The sequence below is a fragment of the Ciconia boyciana genome, chromosome 1 (genome assembly GCF_034638445.1).
Source record: "Ciconia boyciana chromosome 1, ASM3463844v1, whole genome shotgun sequence".
NCBI lineage: Eukaryota > Metazoa > Chordata > Aves > Ciconiiformes > Ciconiidae > Ciconia > Ciconia boyciana.
The window spans coordinates 63,827,673-63,853,668 of NC_132934.1; the positions used below are offsets into that span (position 1 = coordinate 63,827,673).

Sequence of the window (25,996 nt, forward strand, 5' to 3'; positions counted from 1 at the left end):
ACAGGTGGAAAGCGGAGGGGCTCATGCAAAAGTTGCTGTTTCGAACTGAGTAACAAGACTTTTTTGTGCATTAAGATTAAAAATAAATGAATCTTATTTATCTGAACAGAACCAGGATATGAAATAAAGCTTTAGTTACAGTTTGCATTTGTTTGACATGATTCTGTTAGTATAACATCTGGCATGTGTGGTTTCCTCAACAGCTGGATAATATCCAAGAGAAAGAAAAGTGTATGTCATGGCAATGACCTGCTCTCGAGGCCATCCAACAGCTTCCCTATTATAAGACCCTCTTTTTGGTTGTTCACAACTTTACCAAACTTAAACTCTTTGGGCTAAAATTTTCCATCTCAGCTACCTGCCTCAGACTGTGTATTTAGAAAACAGCTCTTTTATACCTCTGTTGAAATTTTTGATGAATGGTAAATATAACAAATGTACAAATAAGTGAGAAAACAATCCCTCATCTTAACAACCCAATGAAATTTGGATGGTATATATGTCAGAGGCACCACTTCTGCTGTCTTCAAGAACATCAGCCCAAACTTGGCCAAGTTTTAAGCCTTAAAACAAATGGTTGTCGTCACATCCTCAGCAGACAAAACAAATCTCTGAAGAATTTGGACCGAAGAGTTTCAATTAGGCAGTTAAAATTAGTGGAAGCTTTTCATGTTAATCTCTCTGTGCCTCAATTCCCTGCCCATGACATATGGATAATACAGTGTGTTATTTTATGAGCACATTGTGAAAATACATTCCTTTATGTTTGTGAGACATTCAGTTACTCTAATGATGTGTACTGTAGGAAAGCCCATGAGTAAATTACTAATTCCGTCTGCAGAGCAGAGTGTGGCTGGCACCTAGTAAACAAGGCTTGGGGCCACACCTTGAACAGCACAGAGAAGACGAAATAGTGACTAGTTGCTCGCGAAGTGAGCACTGTGTGTCCCTCTGTGCTGGGTGAGGCCAAGGTCCCATAGAAAAATAGCCTGCGCTTATGTGATTAACAGCTCTGCCACCGTATGTAGGCAAGAAGGGGGGCCGAAGGAAGGCTGCACAGGCAGTCACAAAGCTGAGGTTTCCTAAGCCTCGCATTCTTGATTTGCAGCTTTAAATAGTCTTGCTTTCACCTTTTTCTGTTTTCTGTGTAGTTGTCTATCATGCGGAGTGGGCATGAGGAATAATAAACAGCCATTGCTCCTGGAAGAAGAGACAGGGAAACGCCTGGTGCCATCGATCATCAGAGGGGAAAATTCTTGGTGAAGCCTTGCATCCAGGCATTGTGTATAGGAGCATGTGTGACCCTCGAGACAGAGAGAAGTCAGGGATGGAGGAAAAAAGCAAACAAACCGAGATGGCTTTTTTCCCTTATGACAACTGTTCGGTTTATGCTGTTTTTCTATAATAATGCTGCGTACCATTAAACAGCAATGCCACAAACCAACAGACTTGCAAGTTATTTTAAGGAAGGACAAGATCATCCCATTGCTTTTTGCTGTGGGTCTTGTGGGAAGGTGTTTCCTGGTTTTACCCTGGGGACTCACAGTTCTGGTTGCTCCCTCTCCTGGCCCCTACCCCGTGGAAATCCTAAGTGGTACATGCATGAGACCATCATCTTTAAGCTTGGGAAAATGATCCACTCCTGACTCACAGGGAGAATCACCCCCAAATCCCTCTGCTTTTGTTCCTTTCATGTATCTTGCTTTTCTACCCATATGTATTTCCTCAGGTAGAAAGAAGTAGTGCTGCCCGCACTACAGCCCATTACTAGTTCAGAGTGGGCAGTAGCAGGGGAGGAGGAGGCTCTGGTTGAAGGTTTGAAGTAGAAATCGTGATCATACCACCAGTGAGCAAGCTACTGGATGGCTGGGATGCACACTTCAGCAGAAGTTTGCCCATGTCACAGGAGTAGTGGCTGTTTCTTCTGCCGTAACTTAGGATGGGAGTAAGCCGGTCAATCCAATGCTGCAGAGGAGGTGGGAGCAGAGAGGAAAGATTGCTGTGAGCCAGGAGCTATGAGATGCAGGAAAGTTGTGTAGATACACTCACTTTAAAGGGTTACAGTTCAGCACGAGAACATACTCACTGAGCTGTACAAGTTGAGGAAACTTGCTCATTCTCTGCCTACATTATGAGTCAAACCAGGATGCACATTTTCTTCAAATCCCTAAACCCTAAAGCCCATGCACAAGAGCCTCTTCTTGATGTGGTTTTCATAATTGATGTTTGGCTATTTCACAGTTGCTTTTCCCCATGGAGTTTCTCTTAAAAATGCCCTGTATTTCTTTTTAATTTTGACTGTGCATGGCAAGTTTATATTTCAGAAAAAATATTCAAGCATCGTTTTTTGTAAAGCTAGGATGCCATTAAGGTACTTTGGGGAGGGAACTGCTTATTATTTATGGTGTCCCCTGAGGAGCTGATGACGGAAGTCCTACCAATATTTCCCCTTCTTCTGCATGTGAATTTTCAGAAAGGTTTGTCAAGACAGACATTGGTCTGCAAGCGCTGGCTGGCTATTACAGTTGTTCAAGCATTAGGCAATTGTGTTTTAGCAAGGAACGATAGTTTCTCTTTCTCTTTCTTTCTCTTTTTTGTTTCTTTTTCTTTTAATAGCAAATGCCTTTCACATTCCCTGCTATTGACTCCTCCAAAAGGAGGCATGCCTTTTAACTGGCAGCTTTCCGTGTGTAACTCTGAGCTGAGATCTCTCAGCCCTGTCAAAAGCATGGAGAAGAAGCTGGGGTAGAGCAGGTGGTCCGGCTTCAGCCGAGGGCCCTGCGAGGGAGCAATGAGGGGGCCGTAGTCCCTTAGTCTTGCTTCATGCAGTGTGTGCCTGCACATAGGGGCAACCACTGGTGCGGGCGTCTTTGGTCACCTCCAGGTCATACCTACGCTCAGTGTGGATCACCACCAGTGTCCCATCTCCCAAAACCCTAGCGAGGGAAACACGGACTTGCCCTGGAGCAGGGATTTTGGAGGAGAGGGCTGTTACCACGGGAGGAGCTCGTCTCCTCTGAAAGACGGCGTTGAGCCACATGAGCGAAGGGTTCAGGCGTGGCCCGCCTGGGAGTCCACTGCGATGCATCAGTCTGTTGCCCCGACCTCCGCTGTTTCACACCCAAACTGCTGGGTGTTGACTTTGTCACAGCGTGCTATTTTTTAAATAGCCCTTACTAAGGGGTGGAAAGTGTCTAACCCATGCAGTGCCTGCATCCTCCCTCCCACTCCCCTCCACAGAGCTCTTGGGGTGCCACATTTGAGGATGTCCTGGGTGGCAGAAGGGGAGGTAGTGAAGATAACGTCCCCCTCTGAAGATCTGGTACGTGTTAGGACATGGGATGCGTTACTCCACTTCTGACCTCTGAAAATGACCTCATTTTCATTTCTGACCTCATGAAAACCTACTCTTTTGCCCCTTCGCCTGCCAGCCAGCCCCATTCTGAATTAGAGCACATAAGGCAGGGTAGACAGGATCACCTTTCTTTCCAAAAAAGAGTACAAGGCAGCACCAGCACTTGTTTTAATTTATTCCTGCTCCTGGGTGTAATTATAACCTCTGGGTTTCAGTGTAAAGGTGGAAGGGGATGTGATTGAATGGGGTTAAGTTTTTTTTTCAAATTGCATTAATACATGACTTATATGAAAAACAACCACCCTCACACAGGAATGCAGGCAGTATTTGCAAGCTGCCTGTGGATTTATGAAGCGTTTGGAAATGCACTGTACGTTATTTCCTGAGACCTGTTTCTTTACACAGCAATGGTGTTTGCTTATTCTGGGACAATGACGAGACATGAAGGTATTAAAAACAAAATTTTAAAAAGGGTAGAAAATGTTTATTTCAAAAGCTAATAATGGCCCCGTTTCTTAACGGCACAGAAACAAAATGACAAACCTTTCAGCACCTAGTTGGGGCTTTGAGCGATCTGCCTAGAGAAAACTCTATTTATCATCTATTTATTTATACTTCTTTTAAAATTTTTTTCTCTCTTTTCTGTGAAGGCTGTTTACACCAAAACAATATCTTTGTTTTCAGAGTTCATCTGCTCCCGCTGCTCCTTTTCCAGCTGAAGTCACAATACTTGGTCTGTGACATCACCGTTGGCTGCAGTGACAACGTGGTGTCACAAAGAGGAGTTTTCACTCCAGGTGGAGAATATGCAGCAGCAGCAGACAAACTCTGCTGAGAGCAGAGAGAGAGTTTGACTATGGATATTGCTAGTCATGAAGAAAGAAGGGAAGGAAAAATCCGCAAGAAAATCAGGAGAAGAAAACCCGCGGAATGCCTGTGTAGGTCTTCTGAGAGCGTGCAGCTTCTGGGTGGACGTGGGTGCTGGAGACTCTACCTTCCACAGGATTTCTTTCTAAATCAGCTAACAGCAGACCAAATACTTAGCTAGTAGAAAATTCCTTACTTTTAAAAAAGGGAGAGTGGGAGAGAGGAGTTTAATTCAGTTTCAAGTATGACTCGGATACCTGAACTGTATCCACAAGTTTTGTGGGGGTTTTTTGCTTTGTTTTTGATACACAAACCCCCTTGCAGAAAACAAGGGAAGATGACTAATGCCCTGATCCTGCTAATGCTTACACATGTGGTTAGCTTTCAATGCATGAGTTGTCCTGCTGAAGTCAGTTAAGACAATTCACGTGCTTAAACTCAAGACACAGGCCCACGTGCCTGTGGCATGAGGGTCTAGCCGGCTGCCCTAGGGGAACAGTTAAATAACGAATTTATAGAATATTTTCTAATGCAGACACTGTCTTGACCTGGAGAAGCTGAAGTCTCTGGCCTGAATCCTCCAGGAAAAGCAAACAAACTGGCCTTACACCTTTCCCCTTTGCTTTTGTCTGCCTGATTCATCTCTTGGGTCACAGGCTTGCAGTTGCTGGTTAGAAGGTGAGGCATGTCTGCAAGTGTTTGAAGGACTGTGGCTTCAGAGGTGACACAGTGAGATCATTAAAGAGCCCGGGGGGAAGCAGAATGGTTAAAATGGTCAATGTCCCCATTGACCATATCGCAGTGATACAAGTGAAAAATAGACGTATATCCATAGACATCCTATAGCTAGATATAACTAGACATCCAAAGTCTAGTTATTAGTGACTGGTTCATTTGTTGGTTGCCTTCAAGAACAGTATGTCCTGGTGGCCCGCAAGCATGGGTGGAGCAGTAATCTCACATCCACTCCAAAAGCCACCCTGAAGGGTAGGGGCAGCATGGAAACCCGTCAGATGCACTTGTAGCATTATTTCCATGCTTCAGTCTCATGGCTGCAGCAAGGACTCCAGGAGGACCTTGAGCAGGAAAAGGCATTACTGTTTCTCCAGCATAACTTCCCTGCCAGTGTAAGACAGGCAGCACCTCCAGCTGGCTAAGTGCACTTGGAGATGCGTTTTCCAAAAGACCCTGAGCAACCTCTGCAGCCACAGCCCTCGGTGACTGATGAGCAGCCTTTGCTTCAAGTGTTTTCTCACACCTCCAGCATCCCGGGCAACCCAGGCATCTGCTTGGTCAGGGTCCAGGTTCCCCGTGAGAAGAGGCTGAGTGTTTCTCTCGCTTTCCCCCGGCTCCCCGCTACAGCCATCCTGAAGCATGTCTGAAGTGTCACACATCAGGAGGGCATATATTTTTCAGGCAAGCTCTGTAGCATACCTGTACTGGCAGCCTCAGGAGAGTGGCCCTTTACCTGCATCTGTGTTTTGGGATGTCTTAGGAATTGTGTTTGTTTGTTTGTTTGTTTGTTTAGCAGGGCTGCACATGCTGTGTTGCTGTTGTGGCAATCCATATGATTCATGTCTTGCACAGTCTGACAAGTTTATTGTAGCTCGCGTGTGCTGAGCTGCACACTGCATTTGCTGCACTGCTCGTGGTTGGTACCAGGGCGGCCCATTGTGCCAGTGCTGGGCTGTGAGCAAGTGCCAGCACCCCAGAGGGTGCCGTGCATGGGAGGGCCACTCAAGTGAGCTGCTTGTGTTGGCTTTGGGAAGTGGGGAGGACATGAGAACACTTGCTTGGACTTTAGTTTTTAAAAGTCCTCCAGGAATAGCATGTTCCTTGGAACAGGCAGAGCAGAAAGTGGGAGGGTCAATTTTGGGATCTATTGGTGCTGCCAAGATCCAGTTTCGTATTTATTTTCTGACCCTGCAGAGCATGGAGTAAGTTATCATTTCATTTGAACAGCTCGGAGTGTCTGTCACCGGGCCTTTCAAAGACTACAGGTCCAGTACATCTGCTTCTGTTTGACATCTGTCTTCCCTAAGGTTCAAATGTTACGCTGGCTTGTTGGGTCCTTCATTCACTGATCCCCATCTGAATCTCTCAGCTGTTTGGTTTTTTTGGTTTTTTTTGGTGAAGGAAAAAGGAGAGAAGGTCTGCGCCTTCTGGGAGTGGAGGCACAGCTGGCTGGGAGCGGAGGCACAGCAAGGTGGATGCATCATGACCTTGCTGAAAACCAGGGATGAGCTGGAGGGAAGGACCAAAACAAAACAGGAGTGACATCATTAGTTGGGAAATTTAGAGCAGTTTCATGAAAACCTGTTTGGTGCCATCTCATGCAGTCCCTCAGTGCCATTCGCTGCTGCTAGGGGCGGGGGCCTCAAGCCAGCAGTTTTCTGGGTGAGCCACAGAGGGACCTGCACTGTCGATCTCCCACACATGCTGCCCCCATAACCGCCCGCTGCCTTGGAGCCCCCCACGCTTGGCTCGGTGGCAGCTTGTGGCGTGAGGTTTGTAGGGCGATGGCAAGCTGTGCGGAGACGGGTTTCCCTGAGCAGCTGTGCAGGACGACCCAGCCCTTCCAAATCAGTGTTGCTCTTCCTGGCAGCACAGCGCGAACAGGCGTTTACCCTAGAGATCTACCGACTCTTCATTTTGCTCTAGAGCTACACCTTCTCCCTTTTATTTGTCTCTTCTGTGAAGTAAATGTTTCCATAATAGTTAATATTAGGGCTTTCCGTGGCCCTCGGCGGCTTTTGTCACTCAGCTACATCTTGTTTTCTGTTTTTGCCAGATTTCCGTAAAGGGGGACAGAGATAAAGGAGAGCTCTATGTTGCGGGATGCTGATTTTGTAGGTGCCGGTATAAATACATCTGTTTTAAACTTCACGCCTGTGACTAACGTTTGTAGGACTGAGGTCCCACTCGGCACTTTGAGCCTGTTCAGGTGTGTCAGAGACGTGCCCGACGGGGCGTGCTGATCGACAGCAGGTTCAGGAGGGCTGGGCAGCTGGTCAGGGTCAGCATCATTTATCCGGTGCCCAAATGCAAGGTTGTGGCTCGTAGTGTGAGTGATGTGTGGGGCAAGGGAACTTGCACTGCATCTGCTTACAGCGTGCCCAGCTCCTCAGGACAGGTCTAACAGTCACCCACTGTCCTGAACACTGAATTCACTCGCTAAACTTTTGTAATCACCATAAAAAAATTGTTAGGTAAATACATTTTCTGTGCCCAAAAGCAATTGCCTCACTTCCTTTTGTTCTGAAGATAAGAGACATAAAAATGAAATATGGACCTGTGTTCTTAAAAGGTTATAGTTATTTGGTCCTGAGGGAGATTCATGCCGAAACAGGTTTTGTTAAGATTTGATGATACTCTAAAGAAATGGAATTAATTAGGACTTTGGTTCGTAGAAGTCGGAAAATCAGCTAGAAATTGCCCGTGATCTGGAAGATGGAGATGGCCATTTCTGAGATAAGGAACTCCCTTTTTCTTAATGCGACTGGGATAGGGAAACTAAATGGAGAAGGACATTGTGTCAGATGCAGAAGCAGCGGTCAGCGCTTGTTTTGCATTTAAGGCCACCGTCTGTCTGGCTTAAAATAATGGCTTGTAGTGGCAGTGGTCTCCAACCCTTGCTGCTCGATGCATGGTTGGTTGCTAGGAGGGCTGCCGTCATCCATGTTTTAGTCGTGGATGTGATGACCAATTTTGCATCGCTTTCCAGGCTTTGGCTGGATGACTCAGCTGGTCCTCTGGTGACTCATTTCAGTCTCCCATGAGCCCAGGAAGGACTAAAGAGGGAAGCTTGGCTATTTTCAGATATGAAAAATGACCAAACCCATGGAGTATGTCCACAAAGGAGTACTGCAATCATTGAATAAATTGGGTATTTATATAGGGTGTAAACTCACCCCTTCCCACTGAAATTCTTTCCCTGGTTACTGTACTTCTGCTGAATCTAGTTTCCAGTTTCTTCTTATTCTTCATCCATATGAATATTGGAAAGCTCTCTCTGAGTTTTGAGTGCGTAAGGTCTGATGAAAGTTCACAGGACTTTTGGGACTAAATTCCCGTAGCTGGTTTTGGTTTTGTATTTTTGGCAGTTCCCCCCTCTCATCATTTACTAGGATTCTCACAATCGCTCTACCAACAACCATAAGCCCACCCCAGGCCATTTTTTCCCCAGTCGTTCCTATGTTAGACAAAGCAAAGATACCCAAGGTTCTCCTAGACCTGCTGAAAGCTCTTGTTATTGACCACAGGATGTTACTAATTTGTTTTTTCTGGATCCTGCAGAAACAGCAGTGTATTTGCTCCTTGTGAGAAAATCATACAGAGCTTACTTTCCCAGAAACTCTGCTTTCCCCATGACTCAGTTTGGCCAGACTTCCTTTTCATCATTAGTTGAAACCCATAGGTGTGACTGTGGACAGCTCAGCTGCGATATCACCGGTGCGTTGATGATGCTGAACTCATCGTCCCGCTGCATCTAGGCTGAATCCTCTAATTTCCTTGCTGTAGCAAAAGGAAAGAGTCGAGTGTTCTGAGTTGAAAGGGCATGGCTGCAAAACAGCTGTAATAGTGCCAAAAAAGTGGTTATAGAAGAGATGGGGTAAATGCATAGCGACGTGTCAGTTCACAAATGTAGGATCATGGATGAGAAGGAGGCCTGACAGCCCCTTTAGCTAGTCTGTTGTTTGTAGCCAGCTCTCCTTTCTAACGTGGATTTTGATACTGTAGGTTTGGCTTCAAATATCAAACCTTTGGTACTGTAGGTTTGAAAAAATCGTGCTCAAGATGTGTTTCCTTGAGGAACTGAAGGGCTTTTCTCTGTGGGTGTGTGTTTGTGTGCCTAGGTGAGGACAGGTTATTTACAGAATTGTTTTAACTACTTAAAATGCAGGTTAGGTGATTAACCCGCAGTATCCTTTCTCTTGATTTCCTAAAACACCCCATAACCCTCAATGTATGAGAGTGCTGTAAATCCTGTGCTTGGTCATTCTTACTTGAAAGGGACATGTTGCTGCAGAAGCGAGGAGCTGTAGTTAACCCTGGCTTTGGGATAGCTGGGAGGTCATCAAATCAGTCTCTCTCAATTTTCTGCTTTGGCAGAGCCCCGTGCCCAGCTTCCCCACCTTTCTCCTTGCATCTTCATCTTCCTTTGCAGCCCAGATCCTGTGTATTTCATCCAGACCTCACCAGAGGCTTGTTTCTCTCCAGGGGGTCTGTGCTGTACCCGTGAGTGCCGCACAGCAGTTACTGGTAGCGAAGGGTGAGCGCAGTCGTACACGGCGTGAGGCGTGCTCAGGTGCCCGTGTCTCTGCAGGGTGCTGTTCAGCGTCTCAAAAGCATCAAGTGGTCTGGAGCAAAGTTACACCAAGGGTTGTCTTTCACTGTACAGCCCACCGAAGCTATCAGCTGCTTGCTCTTTCTTGGTCGAAGAGGAGCATGTGTACCCAGTCTGGCTGTGGGGCTGTCTCCACCTAGAGCCTGTTTTTGAAGCTCAGTCGCCTTTTCTAGCCCATCGCAGCAGTAGCATGTCTCAGGCTGCACTGCAGAAGGCATCTGGCATGTATCATACTGGATCTCCAGGTTCAGCTTTGCTCCTCTTCTGTCATGCTCTAGTCTTACCGGCACAAGAAGCCTAGCAGCCATGGCGTTAAGCACTGGAGAGCTGAGTAAATAAATATGTCAAAAAATAATAATATCCTGCACGAAAGAGAAACCTGGGGGAGAGACTGATGGTAGCCAGGGAGTTCTGCTGATACAGGTGGAGGTTTTTATTGTTTTCTTTCTCTTAATGACTTCCCTTCCTCTTGATTTCTTTTCTTTTAGAGCTTTGAGGGGGAGTAGGCAGTTACTGGTGGCCCTGAGCTTCTTCATCACACACAAGGGCCTTATATCCTTCTTTCTCAAGTAGATATGCTTTCCTGAGCTTCTGGATGTTTACTCTTCAAGGCTCTGAAATCCTTCATGTAGTTTATCCCCATGCCTAAATCGGGTTTTCTTTCTGTGTTAGCAAGAGCTTCCTGCATCACCTAGGCTGTCCTTCCTTGGCCAAACAGGCTTCTTCTCTGCATGCTGAACTGGCCTCTGTCCTATTAGACCTTGCTTAAAAAGAAAGTTGCTGTGAAGACAGTGGGAGATCAGGGAGGTACCGCCAGCCCCCAGCCCCAGCAGCAAGCCAGCAGTGGGGCAGGGAGGAGTCCAGAGGCACTTCTGTGGGATCGCTTGGGATCACATTTCTTTTGGAGAAGAGGTTCATTGCCCTCATGGGTCATCTTCTGGCTGTGCAAGTGCTTGCATGTCTATGTGTGCCTGAGCGTGACTGTGTGTTTCGTGTGACAGAGGTCGGTACAGCCTCAAATCCAGCAAAACAAATCATTGGAATTTCCAAGCCATCGCAGTCACCGGGGTTCCCAAGGATACGCCCGTTAACGCCCCATGTTCTCATGGAGACTGCTGCAGCTCCCTCTCACCGTTGTCTCCTGCGAGCTACTCAGCACCCTCAAAGGAGAAGGGATCGAGAGAGACAGTTAAGTGGCATTTTTCTACAGGGTTACTCTTAGGCACAGCCTGTGAATTAAAGAGGGTTTTTTGGGGGAGAAATGAGTCCATACCCAAACCCTAAACCCTGTGTCTCCCTGATGGTCTTTTGTTTGGGCCAGGTGGCTCAGTCCTGCTGTGCTTATTCTGGTCCCAGCTCATGGCCCCAGCTCGTTTCGTGTCATACATTTCTGGGTTTATAGTCTTACTTTGGAATGCAAACCAAAAGCCATGAGTGACAGCAAAAAAGTTTTCTGACTGTTTGGCCATCACTTTGGGGATGTTTTCTTGGCCCTAAGCGATGAGGAAGATAAAGTCTGGAAGACAGGGTGAAAAATTCGTGCTCAAGATGTGTTTCCTTGAGGAACTGAAGGGCTTTTCTCTGTGGGTGTGTGTTTGTGTGCCTAGGTGAGGACAGGTTATTTACAGAATTGTTTTAACTACTTAAAATGCAGGTTAGGTGATTAACCCACAGTATCCTTTCTCTTAATTTCCTAAAACACCCCATAACCCTCAATGTATGAGAGTGCTGTAAATCCTGCGCTTGGTCATTCTTACTTGAAAGGGACATGTTGCTGCAGAAGCGAGGAGCTGTAGTTAACCCTGGCTTTGGGATAGCTGGGAGGTCATCAAATCAGTCTCTCTCAATTTTCTGCTTTGGCAGAGCCCCGTGCCCAGCTTCCCCACCTTTCTCCTTGCATCTTCATCTTCCTTTGCAGCCCAGATCCTGTGTATTTCATCCAGACCTCACCAGAGGCTTGTTTCTCTCCAACAGGTCTGTATCCTGATGGAAATGAAATGAAGGGAGGGACTTTGCAAACAGGCAAACTGACCTTTTCAGCCCAGCTAGTGCTTGATCTGAGTTTCAGATTTCGTAAACAAAGCAAGGGCTGAATGTCATGCAATGGCCTCTTTGCAAATGAAACACTTAAGAAAAAATCCTGTGGGAGCGAGAGGCTCAGCCTGAGACTCCAGCGAGCCTTGCCCATGTCCTGCCTTCACAAGTAAGGTTGCTTCTAACGAGTGAGGTGTGAGAGGTGCCAGCCATTCCCTGTGGTTTCACCAGACTTGTGGCCAGTTGGACTCATTGACATTACAAAGCTAATATTTACAGGTGGGAAGTCATCCAGGTGGGGAGGCAGCTGTGGTGGAAAAAGCCAAAATATCCTTTCCACTAGGCAGTTGTGGGAAGCCACGAGTGTGCCGGTGCTGCGTGGGTGAGGCGGGCACAGGCAGGGCAGCAGAGAGAATCACTGATTCATTTTGGTCCCTTTTCCAGAGGCCCTGGCACCCTTTCCCGGGAGCTAAGATCATGGAGGGCCAGGTGGGGTGGGCAGTGAAGGCTATAGGACCTGGGGTCAGGAACTGAGGAAGTCTTCTGTTTCCCCTCTAAGATGGGGATACTGTGGTCAATCCCCGATTGGAAGATGGAAACTGGCGTGACCCAGCTGAGTGACTTGACCCACGCTGCCTGGAAAGCAGAGCCATGCCGAGATCCTGCTTTTTTTCAGTTCTGCTTTCAGGATGCAACTCTGTCAGCAAGTAGCAATCAGAGGTGGAGCCTGTGGGAACCTAGAGGCTCTTGCATTACAGATTTGATCGGAGGTTAAATGTATGGACCCCCACGCATGCTAAACTGAACTACGAGGGAAGCCCTGGCCAGTTTCATATTGCTGCTCAGGCTACCTTGTATAGCTCTCCTAAGGGAACTTTGGGTGCTGTAGAAGTGCCGTGGTTAAAGTTTGTTCCACTTTCTCCCCGTGGAGGACATACAGTGGGAGGGAGGAAGGTGGCCAGAACACATATGCTGTTGCCAACTAACTACCTGGCTCCTTGACCTGAATAAATGCTTTTAGGCTCATCTGGTGCCATTTCAGCTTCAGCATGGGGTAGCCACAAAACCTTCCTTGGTAGCTTGCTTTCCCCATCTCCTCTGGCCATTCCCGGCATTTCAGGAGTTCATTTAAGCATGGCATTATATGAGCCTCAGTGTGTCATGCGTCATTTTGAGTGGTGCTGCAGGTGTTACCGCGGTCTCCTGCTCTTTAAGGTGATGTGGTGCTGCTCGTGGGTCCCCCAGCAGCCTGCAGCAGAGCCCCAGCCGGGCACCCGGCACGTGCCTCAGCTCTGCCGGGCCTCTCTCTGAGAAAACTGAAAGCGGGATTTCTTTGGCAAAGCGTTTTGTTAGACATCCTTCAGTGGCCTCTGAAGATAAAGCTTCAAAGCGGGGCTTCTGTCGATCCTGCCTGGCTGGCTTCATCTTGTTCTTTTTTTCTCATCCCACCTCTGACTCCAGAGCAGACTTTCTTCTCCTCTGAGGCCCTTGGGAGTACTGAGTGTTTGGCTGTAAAACTTGTTCCTGACTTCATTGACACCCACTTTCCTAAAACATCTTTACACTGAGTTTGTGCGTAAGTTCCTTCGCACTCTCATGCAGACCATGAAGGCTTTCAGGTGCTGTCTTTATTGTTTGTTGCCTCATTTTGCTCTTGGGACTCCAGAAGTGGTCACAGGAGGTGATGGCTTTGCTCCCAGGCTCGGGAGGACTTGCTCAGCGGTAGGTCTGGCAGGGCCATCCATCTGCCTTCTCAAGCTGCTGAGACCTGCCATGGGCACAGCAGACTCCCAGGTTTCTTACATTATGTCTGGAGAGCACTTTGACTTCTTGGTAGAGCATTTGCAGCGTCATTGCATGATTTCCATAGAGGTGACAGTCTTCCTGTCAGCTTCGACAGGTATGCTGAAGGGGGTTTACTTATTGGGGTCTGGCTCTGTTTTGTCAAGGCTGTAGCCTTTCAAATGTATTTGCTTGCTGCCTTCATTTGCTTTCTACACAGTGATGTTGAGGTGTCCTGGAGAGAAGAAGTTTTGCACCGTTCCAACTGTGCTGGGTTTTCCCCTAGGAAGGTATCTAGGGGTTGCCTTCCAGTTCAGGGGAGCACGGACTTGACTGCTGGACCTTCTCACACCAACATCTAGAAATTGGTGTCAGGTCCAGTGGCTGCGGCATCTGCAGGGAAGTAGTGAAGGAGCCTCTGGTGAGGTATATTTTAACCTGCGTTCTCAGGTGTTGCATCATTAATTAACTATAATGTGAAACATAAACTAGTCACATGATTTACTGAGGAAATCTGTAATATCTCTTGTCATTACTGGAATTCATTAAAGTGGGAGATGGAGGTGACCCCGAAAGAATCCTTCACTGAGGTGTAATCAAGGAATTAAATGTAAGTGTATATATTGGTCCCTGAGATTTTGCTTCATGTGCCTAAAACCAGGAATATGTCAGAGGAGCCCACAGCTTGTTACTCAGGCTCGTGGGCACCTGAACCCACATAAAAGGATGAATAAGAATTGCAATGTTTCTAGATTACAGAAGATATCTAATAGTAGGGCTTTGTGGCTTGTAGTGGATATGGAGGAGCGGAGTTTTGTAGTGGTGAGATGTGAAATTGTGGTCACTGAGCACTGAAGGAAAGCCTTGATATTGCAGGGACTTGACTCCTTTGTCTATAGAGACAAAAGACAGCACAGGTGATTCGAAGGGAGATCTATGGCTGGTGATGCCTTGTATTCACTAATTCCTAAGAGTTTGGTCTGTCAGATGTATAGCATGCTTGTTTAAGTGGTTGCCCATGGTCCAGATCCAGCTCACATGACATTGCTGTGTCATTGTTGGCCTCACATGGCAGATGTGACGAGCATGGGCGGATGGGGCTGGACCAGCCTAGATGTTTCCAGGCTCCGATGCAGGGTCTGGCCCGGGGTGGTGCTGCCTCGTTCAGTCTGTGCGGGACACACCAGGGTTCTGGGTAGCCTATTTCCTGCCAAGCTACTCATGACAGCTCTCACCTGGGGTGGCAGGGATGCTTCCAGGAGTGCTGGACCCAGCGTGAACAGCTCTGTCCATCTCACAGGCTCCATGCGTAGCTCTGGGAAAAGAGATGCTGCCCCTGCAGGGACCATGCACCAGAGAGCACCCATCTCCCACCACCCCCAACACCGGCGATATCCTGGAGGGGAAAGCAGGTGTGCACCATCTCGCCAGCCTTCAGCCTGCATCCCTACATAGGCACCGAGCCCGGGCTTGCTGACTGCCCTGCTCCCCAGGTGGTGCTGGCTAGCAGCCCCTGCCAGCCCTTACCACCTCTCCCAGCACCTCCTGTGCTTGCGGGCAAGTACGGTGGAGCTGGAGGCTCAGGGAAGGGGGCAGGACAGACTGGGCTGGCTCAGAGGAAGGTCTCCCCAATATTTTCCTGGCTGTGTCCTCTTCTCCCTGGTCAGCTGAGAAGTCTTTCAGTACCCAGCAGGCAAGTTGCCCTGGATTTAAGGAGTTAAAAGGGAGAGTGAAGAAGGGAATAAAGACGCTTGGGGGGGGAGGAGATAGCAGTATCCTGAGCCACATGCCAAAATAACCTGCTCAGGGGATGATAGGGAACAGTTGCCTACATCCCCCCATGCCCAAGAGTACTAACTGAGGATCTGGTTGCTAACTTTTATCCTATCTATAAAGGAAAGTCATGGTGTGGAGTATGACATAGTAAGCAGGGTTGCATTGCTGATGCTATAAATGCAGGGGAAGAATGTGTAGGAGGGCAGTCGGGGTGGTGGGGCCATACAGGGTGTGAAGGTGATCGTGATCAGAGCTCCCTGGCCATTGCACTGCAGCGGGAGATAGTGCTACTTGGGTGTGTGGGGGGTAGAAGCATGCTTGGCTTTGTTTGGTTGGTTTTGTTTATGGCTACTCTGTGCATTGGAAAGTCTTGCTTTTTCGACTGGCCAGGGGAGGGGGATCAAATGTGGCAGCTTGGACCCATGTGAAGTCAGGTCTGGAGCACTGCAGGGAACAGGCTCTGTCACATCTTTAAGAACTGCTGTGCGCTACGTAAGCATTTAGGAAACTACTAATTAGGACGAGACAGTTTTACTAGCAGGACAGGAAAAGCAGAGCAGGAAGGCAGGGAGATTTTCACCTGGAACGAAGGCTCCCTTGACATCTTCTGCTCACCAGGAACAGGAAGGAGCTGAGGCTGTTGAGGTCTGAACTCCACTTTGAGGTTGTCTCCAAACATTCGGTAGCACAAGGGAAGGAATTTGTGTAGCCTCCAGAGAGATAAATTTTAAGGAGGTTCCAAGAGTGCAGTGGTACTGGGGACAGTGCCTCAAAAGGGGCCACACAGAGGCCACCGTGAAAGAATAGTGCTGTGCTTGAGACACGGCTACTTTGAAGGTACAATACATTAGCCATACCTAGCAGATCCCCTTTTCATTGCCTTCTTAACCCGGGCGTGCATATGAGTTTGCAGGCTTGTGCCTCTCTGGGGAGAAGTGGAAGATATTTATTTCAGGAGTGTCTTGTGTGCATCATTTATATGCTGAACACATGCCATGTGCTTTCGACAGTATTTTTCAAGCCGGCACTGTCGTTCTGGTGGCAGTCAGCAAGCAGCCTCTGGTTACAGTGCACTGGCAGCTCTGCAGGTGCTGCAAAAGGTCTTACTGCCTACTTAATACAGGGCAGGGGCTTGGTCTCTTGCCACCGCAAAGGCCGCGTTTATAAATCAGCAGTAAGTGCTAGGAGTAAAGCAGGAGAAAACATCAGTGACTTTCCAGCTGTTCCTTCTTTAGTCCCCAAAGTGTATTTTTTGCCCTTTGGGGTGAGGTGGGGGGATAGGGAACTTTACCTCATTGGCTTTCCTGAAACCTGTTGGAAGTACAAGTGAGGCGGCTGCGTGATTTGTGTATGCGTGCAGAAGAGGGCCATCTGAATTGTAAATAGCACCTGCTAAATTATTATTAAGTGAAAGCTGACGTGGGAGGAGTTCTCAGGAAAAAAAAGTCAAGTCTTTTAATAAAAGTCGTTCAGGCTGTTTTAACATTGTCCCCTGGCTGCACACTACATACTTCAACTCATGTGGATGCTATGGGGAGTTACGCGAGTCGTATCAAGGACAGGGAAGGCCCCATTAAATCCAGTTACTGTCACTTGTGTGAGAGCTTTAAATGGCTACACTAAAACTCATTATTAAAGAAAGGAACTATCAATTTTATTTAGTGCATGGTGCCCAACCTTGATTCTGCTCCCAGCCCAGAGACTCGCTGTGCGCAGGGGTGATATAAAAATTAGACCTGCACTCTTCAGGGCTTGTATGTAGCTGTTGCGGAGTCCTGGCTGCAGCCTGACTGGCTAACTGGGGCTGAGGGAGGCTGCCCTGCACCCCTGCCAAGGCAGGGACCAAGCCTGAGCCCAGGAGGATTCAGTCTGTGTTGCCACTTGCCTTAGTCCAGACAAAGCATTTGCTAGCACAGCTGGGGCCGCTGAGCCAGGCTTCAGGCAAGCAGGAGCGCTCAGTGGGCACGGCTGCTCGTCCTGAGCATCCTCACCCCCTCTGCTCCTGTCAGAGAGCAAAAAGGAGAGGACCCAGGGGCCAGCCTCATGCCGTCCCATGCAAAACATGGCAAGTTGTCTGCTAGGATCTTCCTGGGTCAAAGGGAGGCAGCAAGAAAGGCCCAGCCTCACACAGGAGGTTTCTTGGCAGACCTGAGTGCAAGAGGACTTCTCCCAAATGAAACCGCCCGTTTCCCTCCCTCCATGGCTTATGGCCCCTCTGCCTCTCCAAGACTCCAGGAGCGAGGATGCTCCTTCCCCAGAGACTGGCTCTGGGGGATGCTCAGGGGACATCGCTGTCACAGGGCTTGGCTGGCATGGATTGCCCCATTACTCCCAGCTCGTTTCTTCATGGACATTGTGGCAAGCCGTTGCTGGCCTACGTAATCAAAAGGCTGAAGTTGTAAATCGTATTACAGGCTGTAATGAGAAATTTGATCCCTGTAACAAACCATCCAACTTTTATTCACATTTATTATTATTTCTGCTATTGCCATGGAGTAAAGATCCTTTTTAAAAAAAAGAACATGTCACCAGCACAATTTGATAGTGTCCTCAGGAAATTTAGGGTTGTGTTTTTCTCACATTAGCTGCACAGGCAAATTTGCAATAAAAACGACTTCGCTGCAGAAGCCTTCTTTTCCCATCACCAAGCTGTCAATCAGCCTGTAATTTCTTGGTATTGGACTATGCTGAAGAGCTGGCCGAGTTATTCTCCTTACAACGTGTGCCCCTAAAACCTCAAAAGTGAGAAAATAATTTTGGATGGAAGGAAGAAGATTTCATACCTCTTTTTTTAGGGGAAAAAAATAGTTCTCCTGCAATGAGATATAACCTCCGAGGAGGGTGGAAGTGGCAGCAGAGGAGTCCAAAGTCCTCCCTTTATCCACAAGACAGCCTTGCTTCCTCCACCCCCTCCATTTTTGGGGTACCAGGGTGGGTCAGTGTTTGTCCCCTGTTCCTGTCCCCCTGCTGAGGCTGCCAGCAGTGTTGCAGGGACAGCAAGGGGCTGGTTGTTGATGTGGAAACCAGTCCCTAACAAGAACTCATTTCACCAAGGGGCACAGGCGGCCATCTGACGTTGACAACGTCTAGTGACTGCTGACCTTGTTTGTAGCGTCAGCTGATACCAACTGGAGCCCTGCCAGTTTGCACCAGTCGAAAGTCTCTCTTAATGGTGGCGATTATCCTGCTTTTTACAGTGGTGCTGAGAAAGTTGCAGCTGCTGTGCTTCACATCCCTGGCTTTAATTGGGGGTGCCTGGGTCTTCTGGTGTTCTCTTTAGAGGAGCGTGTGAGAAGAACCTCTCTCCTTGCTCTGCGTCAATCGTTTTTTTCCCTTTTTATTTTGTATGAAGAGATATTGCTCAAGCACACCATGGAATGAAAGCCATAAAGCTATAAATTACACCTCTGCTAGGTCCACAATATGTTACCAATTACATCTGCTTTATTATTCGCGTCCGGGGGGAAAACATACATCAAACCAACCCCACTCTCCAGGCAGGTCGGTACTGTACTAGAAGGAACACCGTGACTCTTCTTAATCAGTGGAAAAACAAACACAGTTTCGGCTCACTCACATACGATATTTGTGTCCAGGGTGACAAGTTGAGTAATATTGCTGCGGTTCTCCGAGCTTGCTGCGTGCCACATGCTATGGCATTTGTGGCAACATCATCACCCCGTGGAAAGGAGAGAGGAGAGAAAGCACTTAGAGGGGCAGGGAGCTGGGGGGGTCCAAGGACCCAGTCGCAGGGACCTTGGAAATTGCTGCCAAGGAGGTTGGTGGGGGGGAAGTTAATACGAATTGCAGCAAACGGCATCAGAAATCACATTAAAGCCAGGGGTCATGTCTGCAAAGGAGGGCATGCTGCGGTTTGCAGGCCTTCGTTGCTAGAGCGGGGTCAGTGGGGTTTTGCTTGCGTGTTCCAGCAGGGGTGAGGGTTTCCCCATGCGTCCTGATAGGGGTTTTCTTTTGCGTCTGCCCTGTCTTCACAAATTCATCGCTGCGGCAGGGATAAAGGTGGGGGTGTTAGAGCAAACTGGAGTGGTTGCTTTGCTGGGTACTTCTGTGTAGCTACATATAGTTATTTTTGGCTTGCCACAGCACCCCTCTCCTGAGCAGTTTCTGGGCTTTGGGCTGCTGGGAATTAACGGGAAAATGGGTGTTGGGTGTGTTCAGGTGTGTTTGCTTGACCGTGCTACTCAGTATTAGACGTGTGAAGTAACGTTCGTATTTTTCTATCTGGGTGTATATGTTTATGCATGCATGTGTGTGAGTGTGTATGTGTACACATGAGCTCCAGAAAATCTTCTGAAGAGCAACACGGACTGGTGGAGAACAGGTTTCTTTTAGAAAGGGAGCCGAGTGTTAGATACTTTCAGGTCTCCACATGAAGAAGTCATCCATGTGTACTGCGGAGTTTGTTGTGGTTTTGTCACTGAAGCATTCATTCAGCTTTTAACTTTTTAAAGTTGAAAACAAGTCAAGGTTATGTTTGTGCTTAATAATTCAGCAACGGTGCCAGCTCAGCATATTGTCTTTTTCTTCCCTAGTCATTCTGGTTTATTAAAAAGAAACACTGATGACAGATAGAAGGGTGAAGGAGGCTGTGCCCTTGCGCTTTAACTCCTGCCGGGCGCTGACTCCTTCCCCAGGAATCCCCATAGATTTGTGCAGTTCACAATACCTTTGCCCCAGCGGTACCATCCCTACCCTGGGCAGAGGGAGCTGGCAGCAAGTCAGGACTTAGATGTCCTCTTCTCTGTGGACCACATCTTTCTTTCTGAATAGGAGTATTTTCTGTTTCTGTGGAATATTACTCAGAATCCTTCAGTAAGTCTGTCTCAGTGATACTTTATTTTCACTTTGGTTATGAGGTTGTGGTTTTCTTTTTTTGTTTGTTTGGTGGAGTTTTTTATAATAAAGATGTAGAAGCTCATTAACTCTTCCAGAACCAAAGCAGCTTGCAGTAAAATAGGTTCTTGTCTTTTCTTAAAAAATAAAGTTATATTAGGACCTAGTTCTGCCACATGCTAATGTGTACATTGCTTCATTAACAATGCCATTCATTTCTAGGAGATCTGCTTTCCAGTATATCCAGTGATGGTATTGTCACTGTGAATAAGAATAGATGAACACAGTTTTATGAATCTGGGAGAACTGAGGGCACACAGTGAAGCTCGTGTTGTGTAACTCACATCTCCAGTGTCCCTGAGCACAGACCAGCATTGTGCACGATTCCCACACGCAGACTTGGCAAGCAACCTGAAACATCATCTGCTGCTTCTGTCTTGGCTCCTCAACTTTGTCCGCGCACCTCCGTTTTGTCATGGTGTATCATCTCCTGGTCCTATCCTGGCTCTCTGCAGGCCAGAAGCTACACAGTGGTTTTACAGGAATAATCGGAGGGCTTAAGTCAGATCCACCAAACTGTTTAATGTAGGATGAGCCCGAGGATTTGAGATTTGGCCTCCATAAGGAGAATACTTCGCAGTATTTGACATCCGTTCTTCCTGAGAGCTAGATATATTCCTGGAGACAATGGGAATAGGAGTCTCTTTAGGCAGAGGAGGTAAAAATAACATTTACATTCCTGTTATTAAAAATGAGAAGGGGGAGAGAAAGAGAGCAGGAATTTTGGTTGTTGTCAGTATAGTTCAATCAGGGGTAATGATTTATTTTAAAGCATAATTTGTGTTGAATACATATTTCTGGAAGAACTTGATTTTTGTGTGTGTGTGTGTGCTGTATCTGAAGTCTATATCCCATTTTCCCTTCCTGCCACTGAACAAATGCAAAAAGCTGGAGAAGGCATCTTGACACTGTGGTTTCACTCTGATGTTGTATTGCAGGTATGGCCTCGCATGTGCAAGTTTTCTCTCCTCACACCCTTCAGTCAAGTGCCTTCTGTAGCGTGAAGAAACTGAAAGTGGAGCCGAGTTCGAACTGGGATATGACTGGGTACGGCACACACAGCAAAGTCTACAGCCAGAGCAAGAACGTGCAGTCCTCCCAAGCAGCCGCCGCAGCAGCTGTCAACGCCTCCCTCCAGATTCCCAATCCGAGCATCCCTTACGAACAGACCATCATCTTCCCAGCAAGTACGGGGCACATCGTGGTGACATCCGCCAACAGCACTTCTGGTGTGGTTGCAGTGTCTGGGCAAACACTGGGCGGGCCACACAACCTGATGCGTCGCAGCACTGTGAGCCTTCTGGACACCTACCAAAAATGTGGACTTAAGCGCAAGAGTGAGGAGATCGAGAACACAAGCAGTGTGCAGATCATTGAGGAGCATCCACCAATGATTCAGAACAATGCCAGTGGGGCCACTGTAGCCACCGCCACCACCTCCACGGCCACCTCCAAAAACAGTGGCTCCAACAGCGAAGGGGATTACCAGCTGGTGCAACATGAGGTGCTCTGTTCCATGACCAACACGTATGAAGTGTTAGAGTTTCTTGGCCGTGGAACCTTCGGACAAGTAGTCAAATGCTGGAAACGTGGAACTAATGAGATTGTGGCTATCAAGATCCTAAAGAACCATCCTTCCTATGCCCGGCAAGGCCAGATTGAAGTGAGCATCCTGGCTCGGCTGAGCACAGAAAGTGCGGATGACTACAACTTTGTCCGTGCATACGAGTGCTTCCAGCACAAGAATCACACGTGCTTGGTCTTTGAAATGTTGGAGCAGAACCTCTATGATTTCCTAAAACAAAACAAATTCAGTCCCTTGCCCCTTAAGTACATTCGACCAATTCTCCAGCAGGTAGCAACTGCCCTAATGAAGCTGAAAAGCCTGGGACTGATTCATGCTGATCTCAAACCAGAGAACATCATGTTGGTAGACCCATCCCGACAGCCATATAGGGTCAAGGTCATAGACTTTGGTTCAGCTAGCCATGTGTCTAAAGCTGTGTGTTCTACCTACCTTCAATCCAGATATTACAGGTAAGAGACTGGGCTCATGTAACATTACTAGGAGAAATATTTTACCTATGGGAATTTTCTTACATTCCTGTAAACGAATGAGAGTCATCCCTTAATCCTAAGCTGGGATGGCTCTTAGAATGGCTTGTTGGTGATAGAAAAAATGTTATCCTAACCTCTTGGAGTTTACTTGCATTGAAAACCATTGTAAATTTGTAAATAACCATAAAATGTTGTAAAAACAGTGTTTGCCAGTTACAATTTAGAAAGCCTTTCACCTCTGTCAGTACTTTGTTCTCTCTGGGACTGTTTCCAGAAGAGGGGATGCATCTGGAGAGTCCACATTTCCTTTCCAAGTCAATGCAAGTAGGTTCTTGGTTTCAGAAAGACCTTAACCTAAACAATCAATCTTATTTCAGCTGTGTCTTCCAGTCTTTATTCATATATGAAACCAGGGACTTCACAAGAATAAGGTTGGCCCACAGGAAAACTGTACGGATGCAGAAGATGCTTTGTCAAGTAGTTTTGACACAGGCTGTGGAGCTTGCTAGAGTCAATGGGAGTATTCTGGCTGGCTCCTGTCGGCTCTACTCCAGGTGAGCGGGCAGCCTGGCCAGGCTGGAAACACCTTTCTCCATGTGGGAAGCTGTTGGTAGGGATGAATGAATGTTGTCAGTAATTTGGCGTTGGACTGAGGACCTGTCATGGACAGTTGATTCCCACTCACGGTGCTTTTAACTACAGGTATGCTATGTGCTAGGATGGAGTTCTAACCTCTGTGTAGGCGTGCCTGAAGCGAAATGTGTGAACCAGCTATATCCCTCTTCAGCAGTTTCAGCAAAGGATCCTCTTTTCATAACCCCTGGAAGGTCATCCTCTCCCCCGTCTTGACTCCAACACACAAAGTCTCTCTGGAGATGTTCTCCTCAGACCCTCTCTTTGGTACCAGTCAGCCTTTAGATGACAGCTGAATTTCAAAATGTTCAGGCCATGTTTTTGTTGTTGTAATTCTGTGAAACGGGAGAAGAGGGAAAATGTGATCCTTCTTGATGACTGATTTAATGAAAATCAGTCCTGGCAGCATCCACAGCTCATCAGATGGGTTACAGAAAAGCAGGGTAGTTGCTCTGTTTGTAAATAGGAAAGAAATCTGTCTTATACATGGGGAGGACTGGGGACAAAGAAACAACACGAGTTGATAGCAGACCCTTTTCCTACTTCATAAACATCACAGTGGCAAAGCTTACCTGAGCTCTGAGCTTGGGAAGAGTTAATTTTCACAGGAACAGGAACTTTGACAGTGTAGCACCGCAGCAGCTGATTTTTATCTGCTTGTCCTTTGCTCTGAAGGAGGCTAGAAAAAAATCCCCAACCCTAGTTTATACCTCAGAAGAGGCTTATAAAATGAAATATTCTACCTGATGACAGTCCCATCCTCCAAGAGAGACATGTTTCTGTGGTAAATATGCAAAAGCTTTTAGGGTTGCAATTACCTGGCAGACTAGAAGGAAAAAAAAAGATAATACAGGCATTTTGTTGTTGAGTTATCTGTGATTCTGCATTAGCAGCCTAGGTCCCTAGCTGAAAGACAGAAGGGGCAGCCAAAATGAAATATGTGACAGAAAGCAGAAATGAAAGAGAAAAATGGTTCATTCTCAGCGACAAACAAGGAATATTTTTGTGGCAGTCTCTGGGGAAGTAAAGGCTTGATAAAATTTGCTTTTTATATTTTAAATGTTATTCCTGCCCAGTCTGAAGTTGCAGCTTGTTAGATAATAAGTTCTGTCTGTCTAATTCCTCCCTTGTTTTCCATGCCTGAATTGATGGGAGGAGGGGAAAAGGGGCAGCAGCTCACTGGGAAAAAAAATAAGAAAAAGAAAAATCTCCTTGGGTTGAATTACATCAGCAGGGGGCTGCTGATGAAGCTAAATTCAAGTCATGAGGAAAATTTATATTCTTCTTCATTTTCTGATGGGGAAAAATACAGCACAGAGTAAAGACCCATTCCACTCCAAAGAGAAGGAACTTTCATGCTAGGGGAAACACAGGGCTTTGTAAAGATTTCATGTGTCTTCCATTTAATTTACACTTGTTTTGCTTGCTAGAGTATAAAAGACAAGGGGATGACTTCAAGAAATGGCACATTTAAGCTGAACGTGAAGGAAAAGCTTCCTCGAAGTAAAACCTCTCAGACTCTAAGCAGGCATGCCAAAGAAGTGACAGAAGCCCTGTGCCCCATGCATTTAAGGAAAGATGAGGCAGAGTGCTGGGGAATATAATGTAAGAGGTTGGTTCTCAGCTGGAGGTTTTTTATTATGGGCTTTTGGGAGCAAATTCCCAGGTCGTCCCCATATTTTATTAACAACTTGCTTTTTCTTTTCCCTCTTTTTTTTTTTTTTTTTTTTGTTTAATACTACTCTCAAGAATGTAACGGCCAAATTCTTTCAAGTGAGGAAAGTTGTGTGGGATCCTGCTCATTCTCAGAGCAATATAAGGCCTTTCCTCTTCCTATAAATGATAGGCCTATTTTCTTCTCCCGGAGGTGGAAGACAGAAGTGTCTTTAAATAAACTCCATGCTCTTTCTTGGCCCATATCTGCATAGCCCAGCATAACCTAAGACAGTCCCAGGGCTGCTTGCAGACTTTACGTGAGCAATTTGCCGTTGCTGCCATGTCAGGTGGCCCGAAGATGAACGGGATCCCTCGGCCCAGTTTCTTGTGAGAGGAACGGACTTGCTATTGCGCTGCTGGTGCAGCTCGGGGGCCCTCGCTGGGTGCCCCAACATCAGGACCTCTCTGTCCCACCAGGGATGTTTCCATCAGCCTAAGCCAATCTCTGGAAGGATCTGGAGATTTTGCATCTGGATCTGGAAAAATCCAGAGATTTTTCTCCCTCACTCCTGACTGTAGAGGGGCCCGAGAGAGGCAGGACACGCCAGGCGACAGTGGGCCTTGCAGGAACTACCCCTTGCCGCCAAGAGTTCCCCTCTGGGAGGGCAGCACCGTCGCATCCCCGGTGCCTGCCCCAGGCCTGCGCCTCTGGTAAAGGGCATGAGCACCAGCCAGAGCCTGGCGGGGTGTGAGGACAGGGCACACCTCGGGCCCTGCCACTGGCTCCGCACCGAAATGACAAAGGGCATCATGGCTGTTGCGAGAGCTTAAGACCCTGAGTCCTTTACTAAAGGGGAACGACCCCAGAGCAGACTGGGAACCAGGGGTAGGGTCCTCTCACCCGCCAGGCCTGCACCAGCACGTTGTTATCTGCTCTGGCCCCCATGGCCGCGCAGCTCTGGCGCTGTCGCACTCGCATCGCTCCCCACCAGCGGTGCCGGGCTGCGCAGGGGCTCTCCCGCCCCGTCCTGGTTTCGTCGGCCGTTCCTTGCGCTGCTGCTCCAGCCAAGTCAGAGATTTTGTCAGTACTGTGGTCAGAGTTGTCATCTAAAAGGGGGAGTGCTGTGAAGAGGATCAGCCTCCTTCCTCCCATCCATCTTCAGCCTGTGGTACGAAACTCACTGTGGTGCAAAGCGTTTAATGTAGCATCCTTAGCCTGAGTGTGTAGGACCTGGCTGGTGGCCATCCAAACGTTCTCCCTTGTTTGGGACAGTGGTCCCAGCCTGCCCCCCGGTCACTGTAGTCCTTTGTCTTGTCACTTATCACTAGCTGAGTCGGCCCAGGCCTGATCGGTGACCCTTTGTGGAGGTATGTGGTGACGCAGCCATGGTCTGGAGGTGCCTGTGTGAGGAACCAAAGCAGCTGATGGAGAACTGCTCTGCCCAGCTCGCCGTGCAGGAGCGGGGCTTTGCAGCTGGCAGTTTTAGCCAGACACGCTTAGGCTAGAAATGAAGCCCTGTTCACAGAGCAACCGATCAGAAAGCCGCGACAGCTGCTGCGTCACGGGGTATCTT

At 47.7% G+C, this 25,996-nt stretch overlaps 1 protein-coding gene across 8 annotated transcripts in view; it reads left to right on the forward strand.

The window, feature by feature from the left end:
* HIPK2 (homeodomain interacting protein kinase 2) overlaps nucleotides 1-25,996 on the forward strand; it is a 144,973-nt gene that overhangs the window by 23,048 nt on the left and 95,929 nt on the right. For all 8 annotated transcript variants that reach the window (XR_012044045.1, XM_072871775.1, XM_072871826.1 and 5 more), the window contains exon 2: nucleotides 21,014-22,112. Coding sequence is in view for 7 of the 8 variants with exons in the window: in XM_072871775.1 (XP_072727876.1) it covers nucleotides 21,014-22,112 (1,099 nt within the window). In the remaining variant the exon portion in view is untranslated. The remainder of the gene's footprint in view (nucleotides 1-21,013; nucleotides 22,113-25,996) is intronic.